Source organism: Malus domestica, chromosome 12, assembly GCF_042453785.1.
Source record: "Malus domestica chromosome 12, GDT2T_hap1".
Taxonomy (NCBI): Eukaryota; Viridiplantae; Streptophyta; class Magnoliopsida; order Rosales; family Rosaceae; genus Malus; species Malus domestica.
The window spans coordinates 21,647,114-21,669,489 of NC_091672.1; the positions used below are offsets into that span (position 1 = coordinate 21,647,114).

At 37.1% G+C, this 22,376-nt stretch overlaps 2 protein-coding genes and 1 pseudogene across 2 annotated transcripts; all 3 read right to left on the reverse strand.

Annotated features, from left to right (window-relative positions):
* Positions 1–3,803: 3,803 nt before the first annotated feature.
* On the reverse strand, positions 3,804–4,442 carry LOC103429526 (ESCRT-related protein CHMP1B-like; annotated as a pseudogene).
* Positions 4,443–6,676: 2,234 nt separating this feature from the next.
* Positions 6,677–9,144, reverse strand: LOC103450261 (L-type lectin-domain containing receptor kinase IV.1-like). The gene has a single exon (XM_008389582.4). The coding sequence runs from the start codon at positions 9,003–9,005 to the stop codon at positions 6,969–6,971; it is 2,037 nt and encodes a 678-aa protein (XP_008387804.3). The 5' UTR covers positions 9,006–9,144; the 3' UTR covers positions 6,677–6,968.
* Positions 9,145–18,984: 9,840 nt separating this feature from the next.
* On the reverse strand, positions 18,985–21,699 carry LOC139189873 (uncharacterized). The gene is made up of 5 exons (XM_070809119.1): positions 21,660–21,699; positions 21,104–21,232; positions 20,930–20,998; positions 20,173–20,231; positions 18,985–19,171 (listed from the first exon to the last, which is right to left on the reverse strand). Exons 1-5 carry the CDS (start codon positions 21,697–21,699, stop codon positions 19,073–19,075), a joined length of 396 nt encoding a protein of 131 aa, XP_070665220.1. The 3' UTR covers positions 18,985–19,072.
* Between the last annotated feature and the right edge of the window lie 677 nt (positions 21,700–22,376).

Consider the following 22,376-nt stretch of genomic DNA (forward strand, 5'->3'; position numbering starts at 1 on the left):
TCTATTTGTGTGGTCACGGTTAAGTCACTGATAGGAGCACATTTATGCGACTTAGTTGGCTTGTTCTTGTGCATTTATGTCGTGTTTCCTTAGTTATTTTAATGTTTAAAGTCATTTTCGTGTGTTTTCAGATTTTATGGACAAAGTATGCAAGAAGATGCATTTTGGAGGCATTTGGAGCATGTTTCGGGCTTGGAATGGATAGCAAATGCATGGGCCAAGTGGATGGACGAATTTGAGAACTAAAGAGGCCAAGAATATGAAGAATTATGGTCCAAAAGATGAAGAAAACAGCCCAAAAATCTGTCACCCCAACTTGCATTCCTTGCCATGCAAACCACATAGAATTCCCTTTGGATTCCATGCCATGCTTGATCACTCTTGTCCCCTACATAATTTCTAATTTCATGCTTCAATTCATTTAATTATTACACTCAATTGCTTGATACCTCTTGTTCCCTTCACTCATTAGATTTTAGACAACATTTACATCCATTACATGCACCAATTGATGCTCCATCATTCACATTTGGAATCCAATGCCATGTGCAACACATGTTGTTGCACCTTTGACCCATTTATTGACACATTTCACCTCCCTTTCCATCTCTATGCAATGTACACAATCATTCATGCTCCCTAGCTACAACACCACTCCATTTTACCCTTCACACTTTGCATCATTACTTCATTTTCACCCTTGGACCATTGCACACCACACACACAAATTGCCATGCATTTCATCCTTAACCTAACCTGATTTTCTAAGGTTTTTGGGGCCTATAAATACATGTTTACACCCCTTGGCCAAATGATAATCCCCCATATTCATCATTTTATCACAAAAATTCGTCCATACACACCCTAGGAAGCAAAACACCCCAAAAACACCATTCTAGTGCCTAGAAAACATAACAGCCACTCCACCTTCTTCCACCCTCTTTGCCTAGTTCTCCACCACCCTCCAACCATCAAACACTCCTCCACACTCACCCTAAACCCTTCCATACCATTCCCCATCCATTCTACATCATAAAACTACCCAAAATCTGTCCATAACCCAATCTGCCGCAAGCAAGGGAAAGGAGGAATCTTGGATGCACTTGCTACCAAGTTGGAGCATTTTAGGTGTTTTCTTTCCTTTGATTTTAATGTCTAATTTTATGTATCTTTGCTTTGTGAGTATGAGGAACTAAACCCCTCTTAGTTAGGGGGTGATTCGAAACTATGTTCATGCTTGCAATATGATTTGATTACATCCAGTTGTGATTCATAAGTTGTGAATTCAATTTACTTATCCGTTCGTATAAAAACTGATTTGTGTATGTTGGTTGAGAGTGCACGCTTAATTTTCATGCATGAATTTGACGCTAGAATATAAGGGAGTTTCACCTAATCGTTATGAACTTATATTCACAAGTAGTGAAGGTTGCTAGTCACAATCACGTTAAGTAAATTCTTGGCATAAGTTTCATGCAAATCATAGTAACGAGTGCCTCGTCAATGCTTATGTTTTTCATAGAACTTAATGATTCTTGCTTGTATCTCTATTATGCAATTCATGTAGGGAACTTGTAGGGAATGTTTTGGGTTGTCGTATGCAATCATCCAACCTAATAACTTGTGGAAAAAACTGAGGGTTAATTAGTGCAATTCACGGTTAATTTGGGGCGTTGAGTATTCATAGCTTATCGAAAAGCAATTGGAAATCGTTTTGTATGCAAGTGTGACATATGTGGAGAAGAACCTCCTAGCTAATCTTCCATCCATAAGTTTCATTCAAATTCACTTACAATCTGTTTTGTTTTACAAAGTTTGTTTTGTTTTCAAATTCATTAAAACCAAAATCCCCCTTTTACTTTATTGTTTCAAAGTGTTTAATTTCTGTTTTGGTTGTGTGTTAGAGTGTTTTGATTCACCCAAATTTGTCTAAGAATTTGTTTACTCTGTTCTTGTCTTAATTTAATTATTTTCGTCAAAAATCAACCCCATCTTATTTCTTTGAGTCATATTAATTAGAACTTGTCTTAGATTATGTTTTTAAGTGTTTTAGTTCATTAGAATACCAAAATTTGTCCAAGTTTGTGTGAGAGTCCCAAAATTGCCCAGATTGTGTTTTTAAGGTAGTTTTGAGTGTTTAGGGGATGTTTTGAGTCTTTTGGTTTGTTTTAGTGTTTTAAAGTATAGTTTTGCATTCTTTGAGTCTAGTTAGTGTTTTAAACTTTGTTTTCACGTTTTCAAGTCAGTTTCCAAGTGATTTAGCAATCCCTCCTAATCCCCGGCCTAGAACAATCCCTACTTACATACTACAATTGATAAAAAGAGGGTTTAATTTGTGTGCTTATATATTTCGCATCAGTCACGTCAATATTTTATATTGACTTTTTTATAAAAATAATAAAACAAAAAGTAATAGGAAAATAAAATGTTGACGTGGCTTAATCGTGACCACACAAAACAGGAAGGGATGGAAAGAGTATGGAAATGGGAGGGCAGACAATCCACCTCCCTAAACTATGATCAAATTATCAGTGAGCAAGTGGCCATGATCAATTCCATGGCCCGGTTAAAGTGAGAGTACTATATTTGCTTCATGTTTAGTTATGTAAAATTCTCTTCTTCAAATTTCTTCATATAGAAATATACTGAAATTTCAACAATTTTCTGTTCTTTCTATTTGATTATCTACAAGACTACAAGACATAAGTAAACAAGTAAAAAAATTTCCATGCAGATTGCAAATTTCATAAACTTAGAGGCAGTTAGATAATCATTCGTTTTCAGTTTTTCAATTTTAGTTTTCAATTTTTTGAAAACTTAAAAGTAGTTTGGTAACTACTTTCGTTTTTTCAGTTTTCGTTTGAAAACTTAAGAATGTAGTTTTCATTTTTGGTTTTGAGTTTTCATTTTTTGGGTTAAAGTAGTTACCAAACGAATTTTCGAAAAAAAAATGAAAAAAAAACTAAACACGAAATGGTAAGCAAACAGCTCCTTATTAGTTCTACCAAGTTCTAGTCGATGTAGTCATATAGATTAAAATTTCACAAAGATATTATTAGGAAAGTGTAAAAGGAAGCATACGGGAGGAGAGAGACCCCTGCATGCCAGTCGTAACGACAATTAATTTGAATCTTCACACTTCACAGTTCACAGTGACGCACATATACATGTCGAAATTATAGTTTTCAGAGGAATTTGTGCCGATGGAGCAGAATAGTTGGAAGCAAAAACGCAGAAAAGCTAGAGTCTATTTTTTATTTCTACTTCTACTACATGTATCAAATAATGGAGTTTCAACCAAAACCCTAACCCTAGGAATTGGCGGAACCTCTTTTACTGTGACATTGGGCGGTGGTCAAGTATCTGAAAGTTCAGAACTTGAGGAGTTGCTGAGCTCTCTGCCATGGACAATTGAACAGCCAGCACTGAGACTTTGGGCCAAGCAAAACTTCATGTAAAAAGTCCAATTTAATTGTGATTGTTAAAGGTGGCAAAGCCCATTTCATAAAATTCTTTCTTATACTTTTTCTATTTTATTTTTATACAAGATCAACTAAACTACGGGAGGTGATTGGAACTTGAATGTAGAAGGAAAAACATATTGTTCTAATCAAGGTCTAAAATATTGATATTATCGGCAATATTTCGCCGATAATATCGTTTTTTTTAGAAAACGATATTTTCACATTTATCCACTTAATTATCGTCAATATATCGATATTTTGTCGATATTATCGCGAAAATATCAGAGACGATATTTTCAACATTTTAATGCATTACTTGGACAATATATCGCGATATTATCAATAATATTGATAATATCGCGAGATGAAACCCAAATCATCCACAACCTGTTGCATCAAGCTATTGACCTCACCTTCCGGTGTCGAAAGCGAGGTGGAGCCAGCCATGGTGGTCTCCATGAACTCGGCCTGGACCTCTATGTTCACAAACTACTTCTCGAACGAGTCCATGGTCTCCGACATCTTCTGAAGGTTTCCAGTGGCCAGCGACGACTTGAGCGATTTGACGATATTGCCCATTGACTTGTTGATGGTGAACATGTTGGCCTGGGTGTCAAGCCGCGCCACCATGGCGTCAAGCCACTAGGCGAGGCAAAGGTAGTTCATCTGCTCAATGCGTTTCCGGATCGCGTTCTCGACGTAAATCTGGGCACTGTCGACGTTTCCCTTCTCCATTGCCTTCTTGATCTTGAGCTTCTCTGCTTTTTCCTCCTTATAGCACTTCCTGGACTGGCGCTGGCGCGACTTGGAGGTGAATTTGAGCTCCATGATCTGGTTCATCAGCTTCTCGGTGTTTCCCATGGCGGAATTTGGGGATTTTTTTGGGGGAATTTGATTTTCTAGGGTTTTGGTTTTCTGATCGGAGGAAGAAAGATCTGAGCTTTTGTGCATTTTTGGACTTCGATACACGCGTTTCGCGTCTGTGCCTTAGAGAAGTCAATAGAGGATGAGGCCGACGTTTCCTTCCTTGCTTTTTTGGGCCCTTCTGTGCAATATTTTGGGCCTCGCTTGCAATTATGTTTTCACAATATTTGGGGCATGTTAACCAAATTGTCAGTGATATCAAGGGTTTTGCCTTAAATTTTCGAACCATTAGTTGAAACCAAGGTCTAAAATATCGATATTATCGGCCATTAGAGGACGATTTGAACCCCTCCCTTTGTCAACCACGCACCTGGCCCTTATCCAACTCGCTACAGATGTGTTTGTGATTACATATTCGGCCTTTAATATTTATATGGTCGTTAAGATGTCTGCAAGGCTTGCAAGCTAATATTTATTATCTAGGATAAATTTCTATAAAGTGTAAAATATTGTACTAATTCATTATATATAAATGATTATGGTGTGTTTAAACTTCTTTCATTAATTACTACATATTTTCTACACTAACATTGTTTGCCAGCTCGCTATATAATCAACTTAAATCAGTTAAATCCATCATGCAATGCATTTCCTTCTAATTTTTTTGTGATAAACTAATAGATAATTGACTAAATAAACATTTTGCAAAGTTTCAATAAAAATTTTCAAGTTTTTCTTACAATTTTCGTGGTTTTTATTCAATTTTTATCGATATCGATAATATCCCGATATTTCCATCGAAATTTCCGTGTTTTTGGACTATCGATATTTCCGATATCATCGATATTTTAGACCTTGATTCCAATCTACTTGACTAGCGAATCTTTTTATATGCTTTAATCTTGGCCATTGAGTTGCTATGTGTGGACATTATTTTATCCAAGTGGTGGTGGACACTAATTAAATTAATCTAAATGATAGGGAGGGAGATTCAAACCTTTTTTTTTTAATTTATTATTATTATGATGAAAAGAGAGATGGTTCAAAACTTACAAGAGAAGGGGAGATTCAAACTCAAAAAATATGGGTAGAATACCAATGCGCTAACCGTTGAGGACAAAATTTAAACTTGACCGGAAAGGGATTCACACATTTTTAGCTAACTTAGCTATCCCAAAAAAAAAACAAAAAATTATGTATATTATTAGAAAATATGTACCAACATAAATATTTATAAATTTTTAATTAAAATTTGAATTTGAAGGTAATTAAGAGCACGTTTGTTTGGTCTCATTAAGTTTAACGGATTGAATTAGATATTAGTGTAGGCATGTGTTTATTACAGACTAAGTTTAATGTGATAAAGGGTGACTCGCATCTACTAAATCCCTCACTTGTAGGTCTTCCGCTTCTGCTGATTTTCCCACACCAATCGCATTCCGTCGCGAGAATTCAACAAACTGTGATCTAAATCTGGTGCGACAGATAATGTGAGCAATTAGTAGGAACTGGGATTTTGAAAAGTGTTTGGTTGGTGAGAAAATTAAGAGAGAACCCGGAAGAAAATGAAATGGCAATTAGTAGGAATTGGGGATTTTGAAAGTGATTTTTCTGCAAATGGGAATTCCATGAAAGCATGATTGATGAAGGAAACAAATTTTGAGTGTCTGAAACGGCAATTGTGTGTCTAAATTGGAGAGCTTTCAAAAGCATGGTTGATGCAGGCAGAGAGGACTGAGGTTTCTCGAGAGAGGAGGTTCTAGAAACAAAGAAAAAAAACGTAGAATTAATAATAAAATATTAATGGATACAGATTAAATAATATAATTTTAGAGTTTGTTAGTAATCTTGCTTTTTAGTTGGACATGACACTAAACGTTTAGCTAAATTAGTCAAACTTAATCTATTTTAACCAGTTCAACTTAGTACTTGAAATTAGTTCAGTTCGAAATAATCCAATATAACAAACGCACCCTAAACGTATAATAAAGTGCCATCAAATTGTGGTTTATTACCACTTGTTGTCGTTTTAGCATTCACTATTTTTGTTTTTTATTTAAAATTTCTGACAATTTCTAATTGTGCATATTGTCATGGAAAGAGATCCTCTCCGGATCTATTCCACCAATGTTACTGAATCAAGTGATTTGGATCGTTGAAATTTTATCCAACGGTAAAAAATTATTATAGCTTTTAAGGGATCAAAACAGATAAATCGTTGTATGAAATTTCAAAAGCCCGGATCATTTGATCCAGTGGCCTTAGGGGAAGAGATCCGTAGAATCTCTTCCTATTTTCATACCTTTTTCTAAAAATGTTAAAGATTACAAGTTTCAAATCAGCACCTAAGCATAAGAACATAAATCACTTGATAACGGAAACAAACACCTTGTCATGTAATTCTCATGATGATATTGCGGACTAGAATTAAGAAATAAAATGTCGTGATAGTAGGAATGTAATCTACCTTGTTTATATCAGACTTCACAGATTTTGTCTATGGCTATATAGATGTTGCAGTATATATATATCTATGGCTATGAATTGGATTCCAGTATACTAGACGTAACGTTACTCTCGAAACAGAATACATACACGAGTAATTTTTTTCTGTATCCAAAACGCGTAGTTCCTTTTTATTCAGCGACCACCTGAGAGGAGTGCGGACTCTGCAGCGTACGATGAAGATGAAAGCCCCTTGGCCACAGAAGAAGAATATAACATAGCAAAATCATCAAAACCTTCAGGGTAAGCAAAAGTCAATCCACTTGAAGAAAGCCCAAGAACTGAGAGCTCTGGCAAAGCAATGTCCGCCTCCAAATACTGCACGACTCGTCGCATGCTCGGCCTAGCCGAAGGCTCCGGGTGAGAGCACAGCAACCCTAGCTTCAATACCAACTCCACCTCCTCGGTTACAAAATCCGTCCCAATGTTTTTATCCTTTGCCTCGAGAATATTACTTCTGTTCCAACAAGAAAAAACCCAATCCACCAAGATCAAATCCTGCTCAGGACCTTGCGCTTCTATCGGCCTTCTTCCACAAGCAACTTCGAGCAAAAATGCCCCAAAAGCAAACACATCGGTGCTCGCTGTGGCCCGCCCTGTTCTTGTATGTTCCGGAGCTAAATACCCGAGTGTTCCAACTACATGAGTAGTTTGAGGGTCTGTTCCATGGTCATATAGTCTTGAAAGCCCAAAATCCCCTAGCCTTGCATTCAATTCACCATCTAACAACACATTGCTGGCCTTAACATCTCTGTGAATCACAACTTGTTCCCATCCTTCATGAAGATAGAACAACCCCAAAGCAACGCCTCGGATAACTCTAAACCTCTGGCTCCAATTGAGAGTGACCGCCGGTTGGTCATGGAGGTACTTGTCCAAGCTTCCATTAGGCATGTAGTCATACACCAAAAGCAGCTCCCCTTTTCTTCTGCAGTATCCCAAGAGTGGGACTAAATTCCGATGGCGAAGGCGGCCAATGCTCACAATTTCCGCCACAAACTCCTTCATCCCCTGCCTTGACTCATGTGAGACTCTCTTCACAGCAATCTCAGTTTTTGTGGTGGGTAATATGCCTCTATACACTTTACCAAAACCCCCACTTCCCAAAAGCTCCTTTTCTTTAAACCCTTTTGTTGCAATGTACAACTCTTTGTACTTAAACCTTTGAGGGCCATACTCAAGCTCCCAATCTTCGAGCAATTCTGCAAACATCCCCTTCCTTCTTATGACGTAAATTAAACCGTAAACTGCCAGAAAAATCAAACTCACAGATAAAATAGGCACGCCAATTGTCAAAAGTTTCAACCTCTTTTTACCTCTTATTTGCGGCAACTTAGGAAGTTTTGACACAAGAAGTTCTTGAGCCTGGCCATTGATTTTGAAGCTCCAACCCAACACATAATGAGATGTGAGGACTGAGCCGGTGGATGAAGAGAAGCCGACATGCATTGTTTCGTTGAGTATCAGCGAAAGATCGAGATTCAAAGACAAAAGTGGAGTGTAGGGTTTATCAACATTGATTGGAGCCAAAGTGACATCGATTTGCTTCTTGGCGCCATCATATTCCACCCAAACTTTCATCGGTTGACCGCTGATGAGAGTTAAATTCCGAAACCTGCCATTATTTGAATCATAGTATGCAGCTGACGCAGCTTTCTTAGAGTGCAAGCCGTTGATATCAATCCCAACATGGTTGTCATTGATGTCATTGAATTCCTTGCCCTGGATGGTGTCGAGCTCCACGGCAAAAACATGATTGGTATCATTTCCAGTGTTGGACTCGTTGAAAAGGCCGAGGTATTGGCTTGGAAGAGCGCCGGGAAGGCCTTGCGTTGGAGCAACCACGAAAGCGATTCCATGACCGCTCAAATCTGCATATTCTGATCTGATGGCGAACACAAAAGTTGTTGAGAAGGAGAAAACCGTGCCGTTGGATGAGTTCTTGAAGGTTATGGAGTTGGGATAAAATCCATGGCCTTGGTTCTGCTTAGTCTCGTTTGTAAGCCTCAAAAGGCCATTTGGTGTGACTTCCGCTATGCCGTCGAGGTAAAGATTGGCAGACTGGAAGCCATTGAAGGTGAAGTTAAGATCTTCAGCTGCTGCTAGGGTTACTAGTGTGAGTATTACAAGCTTCAAAAGCATGGCTATTTTTCTTGTTTCTCTGCCAAACATTTTGTTTAGTTTTCACATATCCTTCCTCAAATGGTGTTACTTCACATGTATGAAGTCTTCGACTATAGTCTACATCCGATATTCGAGAAGAAATGTTAGCACAAAATCAAAGAAGTCGTTTTCACGTAGAAAAGTCTAGTAAGTTAATGGAGTGCCTGTGACAGTACGCAAGTGGTTCATCTCCTGTAGTGATTGCTGTCGACGGAAATTTCTGCTGACTTCAGTCTTGATCAAAATGTACATGCAAAACAATCAACTCTCTCTAAAAAGAGTGAGTGTTAAGGGTTTTCTTTGTAGAAAAGCCTCACCAGTTTTTGGTGGAGAAATAGATCTTTATAAGGAGTATAGCCAGCCTTTAGGGTAGGATTTGATGAGAATATTTCCGAGATATTGTGTAAATAATATTTTAGAATAATGTGAAGATATCTCAAAATAAATGTGATTGAGATTACTTACTTGATAGAGTTTGTCTTCACTTGAGAATGTATTAAAAATAGGATTTAGTAATTAATCCTATCTTTAATGGACTTTTCCTTGACACGAGCGGTCGTAGTCAGCTCCTTGAACTTCCAGGAGATATTATTGGAGAGGGGTGGGCTTAGTCTCACAATGAGCTAGTAATAATATGGTTCAAATTCGTCTTTGGCAAGAATAGAACCTAAGACCTCTCAATTACAAATAAATATGAATACCACTAAACCATAGTAGATTTTAACATAAACAGATTGAATATCAGTTATCGAGAGAGAACAAAGAAGTATGCAATCTTCTACCACGAGACTTGGCAGCTTGAGCTTGGGAATGCACGGACTGTAACTTAGGTCTAACTGCCACACATGCTTTCACATCTTCCTAGTAAAAACTTATCGCGTGTTAGACTTAGAAATAATACCACATCTCATGCTGAAAAATGTAAAGTCCCAGAGTGAATTTCTCAAGTAAGATACAACTTATCTTAACAAGTTCCTTTTTTTATATTATGATACAATTGATTGGGAGAACGAAATCAAACTTAAATCATTGATGCATCAATAAATGTTCTTAATTAATTGAGCTACAAGATATATATATATATATATATATATATATATATATATATATATATATATATATATATATATATATACAGATTGCTTAAGGGAAGGGATCCTCATTTTTTGAAAAAAATGGGGATTAGGTGTGGGGCCCACTCCACATCGAATTTCAACGATCCGAACCGTCTATTTTGTTAGTCTCGATTCATAGATCATCCTTGCAAAATATTAGCTAAATCGGAAATGTTTAAGACATCTAATTGGGTTCAAGGAAATGAACGAATACTTTGTTATATAAGAAAAAATGAAATTTGATCTTGATAATTAAATAGGCAAACGGTTTCGGATTGAATTGAATTTTTGCAAGGATGATCTATGAATCGAGACTAACAAAATAGACGGTTCGGATCGTTGAAATTCGATGTGGAGTGGGCCCCACATCTAATCCCCATTTTTTTCAAAAAAATGGGGATCCCTTCCCTTAAGCAATCTGTATATATATATATATAGGAATTGCTTAAGGGGAGGGATCCCCATTTTTTCAAAAAGATGGGGACACGCTCCCCACCGTTGGATTTGAATTAAATGAAATCCTGTGGTTGAGATTCTATGGCCTGTATTTTAATCTCAACCACACAATTTCATTAAAGTCAATCTAACGGTGGGGAGCGTGTCCCCATTTTTTTTGAAAAAATAGGGATCCCTCCCCTTAAGCTCCCTGTATATATATATATATATATATATATATATATTAAACTAATGAAAATGATATCAAATCTTTACATTTTAATAAAAAATCACCTGCTAATTTTATTTAATAATAAGGACAAAAGAATAATTTAAAAATTATATATAAAAAAAACCCAACTTGCGATGGGCACGTACCCGCTTCCCTTCCACACTCCACATTTTTCTCCCACATTTTTCTCCCATTGTCAACTACCCATTGTCAGCTATATTAATGGATTTTTTTTTCTTTTTAGAATAAGAAAAATACTTCAAATTGAATTACATTATCCAATTTTATTTTTGTGGTGTTGTTCCCAATAGTAGTTATGATGACGAGAAACTTTTCAATGTGCCTAGAACTTGGGGTGGTACACTCTATACAAGTTGTGAGATTCTTTTGTTAAAAAATTAATAACATAAAAAATAAAAAATTTCACCACTTACATAATAACACATGGTATACTATATGTGCTACGGGCACAAGGAAAAATTTCTCCAAGGTGACACCCAAGCTCAAGAAATTGGATGGAGAGCTAGATTTATTATTGTAGGTATGTAAAAAATGTGATGAAATTTTAATTTGGTAATTGAAAACAACGTTTTAAATATAATTACTGAGAATATAATCTTCTTAAGGTTTTGATCTAAATAGTCACTTCTGGGTTCATTGTTTTGGGCGCAATGGTTGCATTTACAGGACCAAAAAGGGTCCAAGTTTCAAACCTTATGAAACAGAACCAATAATGAAACACTATTTATAAAACTTCATCAATAAGTAGACACTATTCATGAAACTAAATCAATAAGTAGACATTATTTATGAAACTGGACCAATAAGTAGACACTATTTATGAAACAAAAACAAGAATTAGGCATTATTTCTAAAACTAAACCAATAGGTGGAAACTATTTATGAAACTAGAGTAAGAACTAAACAATATTTATGAAACATGATAAAAAATTAGGCACTATTTATGAAAGTGGATCAATAACTAGACATTATTTATGAAACTGGACCAAGAAAGAAACACTATTTATAAAATTGTATCAATTACTATACATTATTTATGAAAATGGATTCAATAACTAGACAATATATATGAAACATGACCAAGAACTAGACACTATTTATGAAAGTGGACAAAAAATTAGGCTCTATTTATGAAATTGGATCAATAAATAGTATAGTACCGTTCAATTTTATAAATAGTGCAGTTTCATAAATAGTGTTCAATTTCATAAATAATTTTCAGTTTCATAAACAATGTATAGGTACCGTGCGTCAGGTATTTATTTATTTATTTTTAAATTGTGTCATTTTTATTTAAAAAAAATTTCTATCATTTTTATTAAAATTTAAATATTTTTCATTAAAATTTAATTATTTTTTATTTAATAAAATTATAGCATAATTTTTGGTTAAAATAAACTTAGCCTAAATTTTTTCCATTCCTTTTTTTTAATTGAAGATGGATGAAAATTCAAAGGTCAAAAAACATGATTGTTAGGTATCTACATGGGGTCCATTTGGCATCACGTTTATTGCAAATTTCTTTCTTATGTTATTTTCAATGATTGTATCAAGCATGTTTGAATTTTTCATGAATAACTGGAGGCGCTATTGTTTCTTTTGTTTTTTCTTCATTTGATTTCTAAGCCCAATTAGACTGAATTTGTCAATTATGTGGTGTCATAAATTCAATCTAATTGGACTAAAAAATCAAATGAAGAAAAAACAAAAGAAAAACAATAGTGTCTCCAGTGATTCATGAAAAATTCAAACATGCTTGACACAATCATTGAAAATAAAATAAGAAAGAAATTCGCAATAAACGTGATGCCAAATGGACCCCATGTAGATACCCAACAATCATGTTTTTTGACCTTTGAATTTTCATCCATCTTCAATGAAAAAAAAAATAAACTTTTATGAAAAAAATTTGGGGTGTGTAGATATCACACCCCTTATCACTTCCGCTTCCGCCATTAGACTAGAGTCACACCACACACCACCCCCACCACCGACCACTGGCGAAGTCAGGAATTGTCGGGGGGAGGGGCGAATTATTTTTTTTTTCCGAACAAACGATATTATCTACACTAAGGGGGTAGGGGAATGAGCTAAGCCTGACAATGAACTAGCAATAATGTGGTTCAAATTTGACTTTGGCGAGAATCGAACCTAAGTCCTCTCACTTACAAGTGAAGAGAAATACCACTAGACCATAGCACTAGTGGCGGGTTGGGGCGAACTTAAAAGAGTGCAAGGTTAAAAAATATTAGCCAATATTTCATCCAACTCAGTGTCCTCACTTTGTTGGGAACCACCCGGAATAGTCGAAGAGGACTACCTGAAATATTTAAAGGATGACCACTTGGAATATTTGGAGGAGGGTTTAAGCATTGTTTCTTATAGTATCATTTCATTATGTAATTGTATACTATGGAAAAAAAGTCTTACATTCTTAATCAATACCAATATCATATAAATTATTCATTAAACAAAATTCAATTCAATTAATCAATATCAATGAGAATAATCAAGAATTCAATTTTTACTTTAAATAACAAGTTTATTCATCAATAATTATAAGATTTCATATTCATATTCAATAATTAATTACTCTATGATTCTACGTCAAATAAACAAAATTTCAAATTAAATAAGCAATTAGGGTTAAGGCTAACATAAATTTGGAAATTAAAAACTTCATCTAAGAGAAAGGGGGCCAAGAATGGCGGCTGGAGGCTGGCTGCTTGCGGCTTGGATGGCTTAAAAGCTTGAAGTTGAAGCCTTAATGTCTGGTAGCAGGGGAATAAGGCTGCTTGCTGGGATCTGTTTTGCTGCCATCTGATTAATTTTATTTTTCAATTCTATAACTAAACGATGTTGTTGCATTAAAGGAATTTTTTTTAACTAGGACTAAACGGTGTCGTTTGGCCTGGCTTTTGAGAAAAATATAAAACCAAACGCAGCAGAGCTGCGTACCAGCAACAAACCCAGATCCAGATGAACACAGACGGAACCACCGCACCAACAAGCATTTTCGACGGGACCAGAGGGGCGAAACCACCGCTCCTTGACTTGTTTTCCGGCGAGGGGAGTGGCGGCCGCCACTCCTCGCCCTCACGTGGCTTTGCCACTGCCACCGACCCCTTGAAAAATTCCTGCAAAGTCTCTAGCCACCCATCCAAAACCACCCATTCTCGTGTGTTTACACCAGGGCCCATCACAATTAACCTTAATTGTTTGAAATGGAGGTTTCACCCATCTTACCTGTATCGATTCCCTTTCCTGCCACTGCAGTCCACGGACAACTGTATGCTTACCCCCGTCTCCCTCAAGTTCACTCTATTGACGGTGCATAAGTTCCAATGCTACCTGAGGCTCTATTACAGTCTTCTAAAAAACCACACTATTCCTACATTTCCAAATGCGCCACAATCCACACACCACCCACCTCATAAGCTTATTTGCCTCCAGCTCAACACTATACTTTCTATTTATCCATTTCCAACATTCTAAGAAATCCCCACCCTCCACCGAATCCACGTCCAACTGTAATGAAGATCCAAACCAAAAAATTCTAGCAAAAGAACATTTGAAGAATAGATGTACCTGTGTCTCCACATCCTCTCCACAAAGCGGAGAACAAGTCTCCAATCGAACTCCCCGGCGTGGTAGGTTAGAACGAACCACCAAAATATTTGTACAACCTTTCCAAATGAAATATCAAAGCTTTGGGGGAACCTACAATTGCCACACATCCAACCAAATAGGATCCTTAATGTGACCCTCACTCGATTGACCCGTTCCCTTACGACCCAATTCACCATTTCTATCCATCTCTTGGGCCACCTTATAACCCGATTTTACTGAATACATTCCGTTCTGTGAATAATGCCATATAAGTCGGTCCCGGTACCCAAACGTACTAATTGGCAATCTAAGAATAACCCAGGCTTCCTCACTATTGAAACACCCTTTAACCACATCCCTCTTCCAATGCCCATCAAGAGTAATCAGCTTCGCAACCATCTGTGGCATCTCTGTAACCTGTGAAGTAGATAGAAATGTGTGTGGAATAGGTAACCATAGGTCATTCTGAATTCGTATAATTCGTCTGTCTCCAACCCGCCATCGCAAGGCTCATTTTAGAATTCTCCGACCCTGCAAAATACCCTTCCACCCCCAAGAAGTTCCTCTTCCCACCGGTGCATCCAAGAAAGTGGAGAGAGGGTAATATTTTGCTCTAAGAATCTTAGTCAACATAGAATCCAGATTACAGATAATCCGCCACCCAACCTTTGCAAGCATGGCTAAATTAAAAGAAATAATTTCTTTGAACCCAAGGCCACCCGCAACCTTACCTTTCACCAATTTACTCCAAACCATCCAGTGAACCCCCTTATGAGTTTTTGGTCCCTCCACCAAAATCATGCTATTACTTGCTCAATTTCCTTAGCCAGCTGAATAGGTAGTTGAAAACACAACATAGTATAATTAGGCAAAGTAGTCACAACACTTTTAAGAAGAACCTCTTTCCCAGTAACTGATAAAAATTGCTCCGCCCACCTGTTATTTCTCTCCTCCAGTCTATTCCGTATGTCCTCGAACACCTTCTTCTTAGAGCCTCCAAAATTCGCCTGGATACCCAAATACTTACCAAAATCCTCCTGGTATTTTATCCCTAACTCTTCTGACAACCAGATCCTCAAAGATGGAGAACAACTCGAACTAAAGAAAGCTGAGCTCTTTTCCAAATTCACTACTTGCCGGGACCCATGAGCTTAATTTTGGAGTACCCCATTAACATTAACCGCCTCCGTTTCCTTAGCTTGACAAAATAGGACCGAGTCATCCTGAAAAAATACATGAGAGAGAGACTCGGCTGTGGGACTAACAGTCATTCCCCTAAGTCGCCCCACCCATTCTTCATTATGGAGTAATGCAGAAAGCCCCTCAGCACAAACTAAAAACAAAAACGGCGATAGAGGATTGCCTTACCGAAGCCCTCAGTGTGGAATGATATTCCCAATTGCTTCCCCATTTACCACCACACCATAAGAAACCGTTTGAACACACTTCATCACCCACTAACAAAACATCTCATCAAATCCCAATTTATGCAACATAGTATTCAAGAAAGGCCATCCAACCCGATCATAGGCTTTTGCCATATCCAGTTTCAATGCCATGAAATTAATCCCCTCCTCATTCCCATGCTTCATAGAATGAAGCAAATCATAAACCAATAGAATATTGTCCAAAATTTGTCTTCCTGCCACAAACGCTGATTGATTCAGACTAGTCACCTTAGAGATGACTTTCTTTAATCGATTCATCAACACTTTTGAAATGATCTTATGCACCACATTACATAAGGATATTGGTTGAAATTGGGACCTTTTCCTTGGTTTGTCAACCTTTGGAATAAACACAATATTTGTATGATTTAACTCCTTAAGCATTCGTCTAGTCTGGAAGAAAGTTTAGACCATTCCAAGGACCACACCACCCACTGTTGTCCAATGATGTTGATAGAAACCGGCATTAAATCCATTACGACCAGGAGATTTAGTTGGACGCATTTGATAAATAGCCTGCTCAATCTCAACATCTATCATCGAAGCCACTAAAACATTATTGTCCACCCTTCCAACTGTACTCCGCACACAACTTAAAATTTCCGTAAAATGATACTCGAACGCTCCGTATACCATAATCCATCATCCCCTTCTAACCCTCGGATAGAATTTCGCCGCCTCCGTTTCATCGTCTGAGCATGAAATAATATCGTATTCTTATCACCTTCCTTCAACCATTGCACTCTTGACTTTGTGCGCCAATAGATTTCTTCATTTTTGATTGCCTGTTTAAGCTCCGTTTCCAAATCTTGAATTTGTACCCCATCGAAAACCGGTTGCTGATAAGCAATTCGAATCTCATCCTTCAATCGACAAATTACTTTTTGTTCATTTTGCCCAGACTTTTTACACCATTGTAATAAACCATGTTTGACCTCCCGTAAATTTGACACCAAAATATAAGCATGAGACCCCCCGTGAGCGGCCCACTTCTGCCGTACCACTTCCCACATCCCTCATCCTGATTCCATCGTGGATCATACATAAACTACCTCTTCCTATAAGGTTGAGGCACCTCAGTGGAGAGAAGAAGCATCGCATAGTCCGACCCTTCCAACACCACATGCCTAACAACGACATTTGGATAAAAATTCACCCAATCATTTGTAGCTAGCCCCCGATCAATTCTTTCCTGAATAAACCCTTCATCCCGTCGATTACGCCATCTGTATGGGTAACCTTCAAAACCCAAATCCAACAGACGGGAATTAGTAACAAAGTTTCGGAACGATCTCATACTTCCCGCCGTCCGCATGTTTCCTCCTTCCTTTTTAGAGTCCAATAAAATATCATTAAAATCCCCCATGAAAAGGCATGGTTCTGTATAATTTGCTAAACGGTCATATAAGATAGCCAATTGTTGAGCCATTTTTTTCATCATCCATACTAGCATAAATAACCATAAGCCGCCACTTATTATGGCCAAGCACATCATCAATCAAAATTTCAATAAAAAACTCTCCATATTTAATCAATATAACATCTTTTGCATCCTTCCAGAATACACACATACCACCCACAATCTCAATAGCATGCATACACGCCATACCAAGCCTATGCTTTAAATACCAATATCTTCTATTATATTTTTAACTTCACCTATAAGGACGGGTCCACTTGTTTTACAGCAAGACTAAAGGCTAGTTTGGGGTTGCTTAACACTATTTTTGGATGAAGATATTTAAAATTACTAATGAATTTTAAAATGATAGAAATTGAAATGATGGAATTTTGTTTTATAGAATTTGTGAATTTTCTTATTTGTTAAACGTAAAAGAACAATAGAATTGAATACGAAATTGTTAGTTTTAAACTCTCAATCATAGAAATTGGAAAATGACACTTATTTACATAGAATTTAAACTTGAAATTGGAGGTCCCAAATTCCAATTTTTGTTTTCCATGCGGAAATTCTAAATTCTATGTATATGAATCCAAACAGGAGAATTGGTACATGTCAATTCATAAATTCCGATTTTTACCCAAATTCCAAGTTTATTTTCTTCATCCAAATATAGTGTAGATTTTTTTAAGAGCAACTTCTCTAAAAAGTTGGAATCTTAGTTGTGTTTGGTAAATGAAGTAAAAATGTGTTTTTAAATCATGGGTCCAAAATAGCAAAAAGTAGAAATAGCTATACATATGCTTCTAAACAAATGCTTTCTTCATTGGAGGCAGGTGAATAATAATACCAATTAATGAAACTTTCATATTGACAATTCTACCCCATAATTTTTCTTTTGCTAAAAGCACTTTTAGCATTTAGTATAGATAAATATCTTTTGTTAAAAAAAGAAAACACTTTTAGTACTATAGTTTACCAAACACTTAGGCAATCTCCAACCAAAATGGCTAAACATAACCAATACTAGATTTAATTTAGTGTTCATTCATTGCTTATACATATCAATTAAAGAGTCGAAAATGTGATTATTTTTTTAGTCCCATATTGACAAAGTTAGTAAATAGAAAAAACACCTCACAAGTTATATAAAAACACTTTTAAAGTTTAGATAGAAGGAACCAAAACTCATCATCAGAAGAGGGGTATCCTTCGAAGACAGAATTGATTTTCCTTAAGCTAAGATAATGTATGTCATTTAGTACTACGGTCTAGTGATATCCTTCTCTCAAAACAAAATAAATTAATTTTTCTGTATTTCTAAATTATTGAGTTTGAAGAGCTTTTGTAAGTAATCTTATATTGAATTTTACATGTGAAAACAAATAATTTTTCTTATATGAATTAATTGGGACACATTTTTTATGAGTCACCTCAAACCTCAAAAATCTTAGAACCCGCTTTGATTCCATATGGGTCAGCTTAGACCCGGCAGTTTCTGACACGACACGAAAATAATGGGTTTCGGGTCAACACGATAACTTATCGGGTGACCCGTTAAGAACCCGTTAATAACGGGTTCTTAACGGGTATACACGCAGGTAACACGTGGGTAACCCGTTTCGACCCGTTAAGAAAAATTTTATTTTGATAATTTTAAAGTTTAATTACTAAAAGATTTATTATAAAATACAATAGCCATATTAATATATACAATATATTCTATGACACACCCCGTCCCGAAGGAGGGCATGCTGGCCGTCACGTGAGAGTGACGTAACCATTTGCACAGTACGGAAGCTTTAAGATACAATTTATAAGTTGATACACCCGAAGGTGAGTCCTAATTTTGTCCAATCTGTCAGAACACCGTCGAATTCCTCGTAGTCACCACACCTTTGTGATTCCTGAACCTGGAGGGGCGCAAAACCAAAATTGAGTGGGTCAGTAAAACAATTCTTTTTCCAAATCCAAACATTTCTCAAAACGTTGTAACCCCTCTCCGTAAAACCTGTATACTTTCCCAGAAATGTAAAATATAAATATACATATATATTCTCAAGACTTCAAGTCGTTAACTCAACATTTTCATAACAATTATGCCATGCCACATCATCTCAACAGTAATAAGGTATGAATGCATCAACATAATCATATCAGGTGCAAGAAAGTAATCAACCGTAGGCCCTCTAATAGCCCTGTACGGTTGAACCTAGAGCTCAAAATCTATCATTATCACTCTACCGGAGTCACCTCTGTGACCCGTCCGGCCTTCTGCACACAAGTTACGCTCTAGTGCTTCTCATAAATCATCTGTGCACATAATCTAAGGTCACCCACCAGTCGGAATCTCACTAACACTCTCGCGACTGGTCTGTCGTACCCACTCCGCGTGGACTGTACGACTAGCATCTACTTGGATCCAAGGCGAGCGTGCGATGTGGTGAATACTATAAGCACTAAACCATGGTGCAGGATTTGAGCTCAATATATATCATCATCATCATAACAGTAATTAAATACTCATCTGTGCGTCCACCGCACCATTTCATACATATGCATCATAAATCAATTCTTACCTGTGCGTCCACCGCACCAATTCATACATATGCATCATAAATCAATTCTTACCTGTGCGTCCACCGCACCAATTCATACATATGCATCATAAATCAATTCTTACATGTGCGTCCACCGCACCAATTCATACATATGCATCATATATTAATTCATGCATGGCATTTCAACTCACATTTCTATATACTTTTCATATCAATTCTATGCATGGTATTTCACTTCCCGTTTTTCCACATAACTCATATGCATTTCATTTTAAACATATTTTCATTTCAATTCAATTTCTGGGAAACGTCAAGTATATATATATATACGGAAAACAAAACTGCCCACTCACCTGGAGTTCGTCCAACAACTCCCTAGCACCACACATCAAGGCGTCATGACGATCGCCGCCTAGAATAGTAATCAAATCCAGGCTCAGAATTCATATCGATAGAATACATAACTTATATAAAATACGTCACTACGTTGATCGATCCGGAAGATCTGCCACTCAGATTTTAAATCCATAACTTCCAGAGGTCCACATTATACCTCTAGGACAACATCCTAAAATTTCATTACCATCCAACGGTCGGATCTCCGTCAATTTCCAAAACTAAGTGACGGTTAACATTTTATATTATGGACTTACAATTCCAATTCCGGAAGATCCGTAACTCGGATTCCCAATCCGTAAGTTCCAATAATCCTCAAATATTACGTATTACAACGTATCAAATTTTGGTGACGATCCAACGGTCGGATCATCAATTCACATTTTCACCTAAATGTGAAAACTATAAAACGTTATTTGAACACCTAACCAACAATCCTCAATAACTTTCTCATACGGTGTTCAATTTAGGTATATGAATATACCACAGTGATCTACTCGACGTCACGGACGTCGACATATTTTTAAAATAATTTTATTTTTATTTTTTATTTTTACTGTAGCACCTTCTTCTTCCTTGGGTCGCCGGACTGGTTTTTCCGGCGGCCGTTTTCCGGGCAGTTTTTCAAATTGCCATAACTTTGTCATTTCTCAACGAAATCAAGTGATTCAAAAACGAAAGTTGTAGCCCTTGAAGAGAAAAAGAGAATGGTACCTTGCACAACACCTAGTTCGCCGTGGTTTGGCCGGAAACTTCCTCGAAAGCCTCGGAGGTCGCCGGAAACTGGGTATTTTTCAAATGAGTATAACTTCTTCAATACTCAACGAAATTGAGTGAAACAAAAAGGAAAGTTGTAGTACTTGACGAGACGAAGAGATTGATACCTACCTCGACTCCTAACTCGCCGGGTATTCGCCGGAAAACGCCTCGAAAGCTCCGGCCAAACTTTGAACTTGTCGATCTCCGTGTTCTTACGTCCAAAAACTTCCAACGAAGCACTCCGAGCTTCCTTGGGACCTTACTAAACTCGCTGTGATCTTGTTTTAGCCTAAAACGTAACCAATTCAAAGCTCATGAACAGTGTCATCTCACGGCAACTTTAGAACTAGGGTTTTCGAAGTGAAACTCACCTGAAATTGGTATCCCCGTGCTCGTGAAGTCCCCAGGATCACGATGGTGGTCTTAAATGGAACGTTGGTACAAGATTGTGGTGGTTCTTGGTGGTTGCCGTGAGTTCGAGAGTAAGAGAGAGAATGAGAGAGTTTTCAGAAAAGAATAAGAGAGAGAGAGAGTCTGGAATGAAAGAAGAAGAGAGAAGAAAGGTTACGGGTTTTAGGGAGGGAATTCAGGGTAGGAGGCCCTACCTAAGTCCAAGCACAAATTAACACATACAAATATAAATCTAACCCTAGTTTAGGATCTTAAAGTAAAACAAATGTCATACATTTACACACCTTAATCCCGTTTAAGGTCACATTGGTCATCTCACGTCCTCGGAATTAATAATTCCGGGACGGGCTGTGACAATCTCCCCTCCTTATAGAATTTCGTCCCCGAAATTCCAATCACCAACCAGAACATCAAAACTCATAAAATAGTCTCGGATACATAACTCTCATCCGTTCTTCTGTCTCCCATGTAATTTTCTACTGAATGATTTCCTTCACAAAGCTTTTACTACTTACTCTGTCTTAATTCTTAGGACCTTCTTTTTCCAATCCAAAGTCGACATTAGTTCCTCACCAATCAGATCCGGCTTAATTCTCAATAGTTGCACCAAAGTCCCATGTAACGACTCTGCCACTTAGTGACAACGCATCGAACACAAAATACATTATGTGCCTTAGCCAATTCTGAAGGCATCACAAACTTGTATGCAAGTTTATTGATTCCTTTAGTGAAAAAAAAAAATGGTCTGATGTGTCTAAATCTTATCTTGTCTCTTTTCCAATTCTCGTCATTTCTGTTCGCGGTGAATTTTCCAAAAATATCAAACCATTTACCTTACACACTCGATTAGTGGCATATCCATCTGTTGATCTCTTTTGCCATTCCTGGTTACTTCAGGTTAACTTAATCACCTGAATACTTTGAGGAGACTCATCCATAGTCTCAGGGTCTACTAAAACTCTTTCTTGATCGAATCTTTCTCTACCCAGAA

Excerpts from the sequence above, each read along its gene's own strand:
- LOC103450261 (XM_008389582.4), bottom strand. The coding sequence starts at position 9,005 with ATGTTTGGCAGAGAAACAAGAAAAATAGCCATGCTTTTGAAGCTTGTA.
- LOC139189873 (XM_070809119.1), bottom strand. The coding sequence starts at position 21,699 with ATGACCAATGTGACCTTAAACGGGATTAAGGTGTGTAAAT. Across the intron at positions 20,999-21,103 it reads CCGGCGAGTTAGGAGTCGAG|TTTCCGGCGACCTCCGAGGC; the intron begins GTAGGTATCAAT and ends AAAAATACCCAG. Across the intron at positions 20,232-20,929 it reads CGAACTAGGTGTTGTGCAAG|GCGGCGATCGTCATGACGCC; the intron begins GTACCATTCTCT and ends TTACTATTCTAG.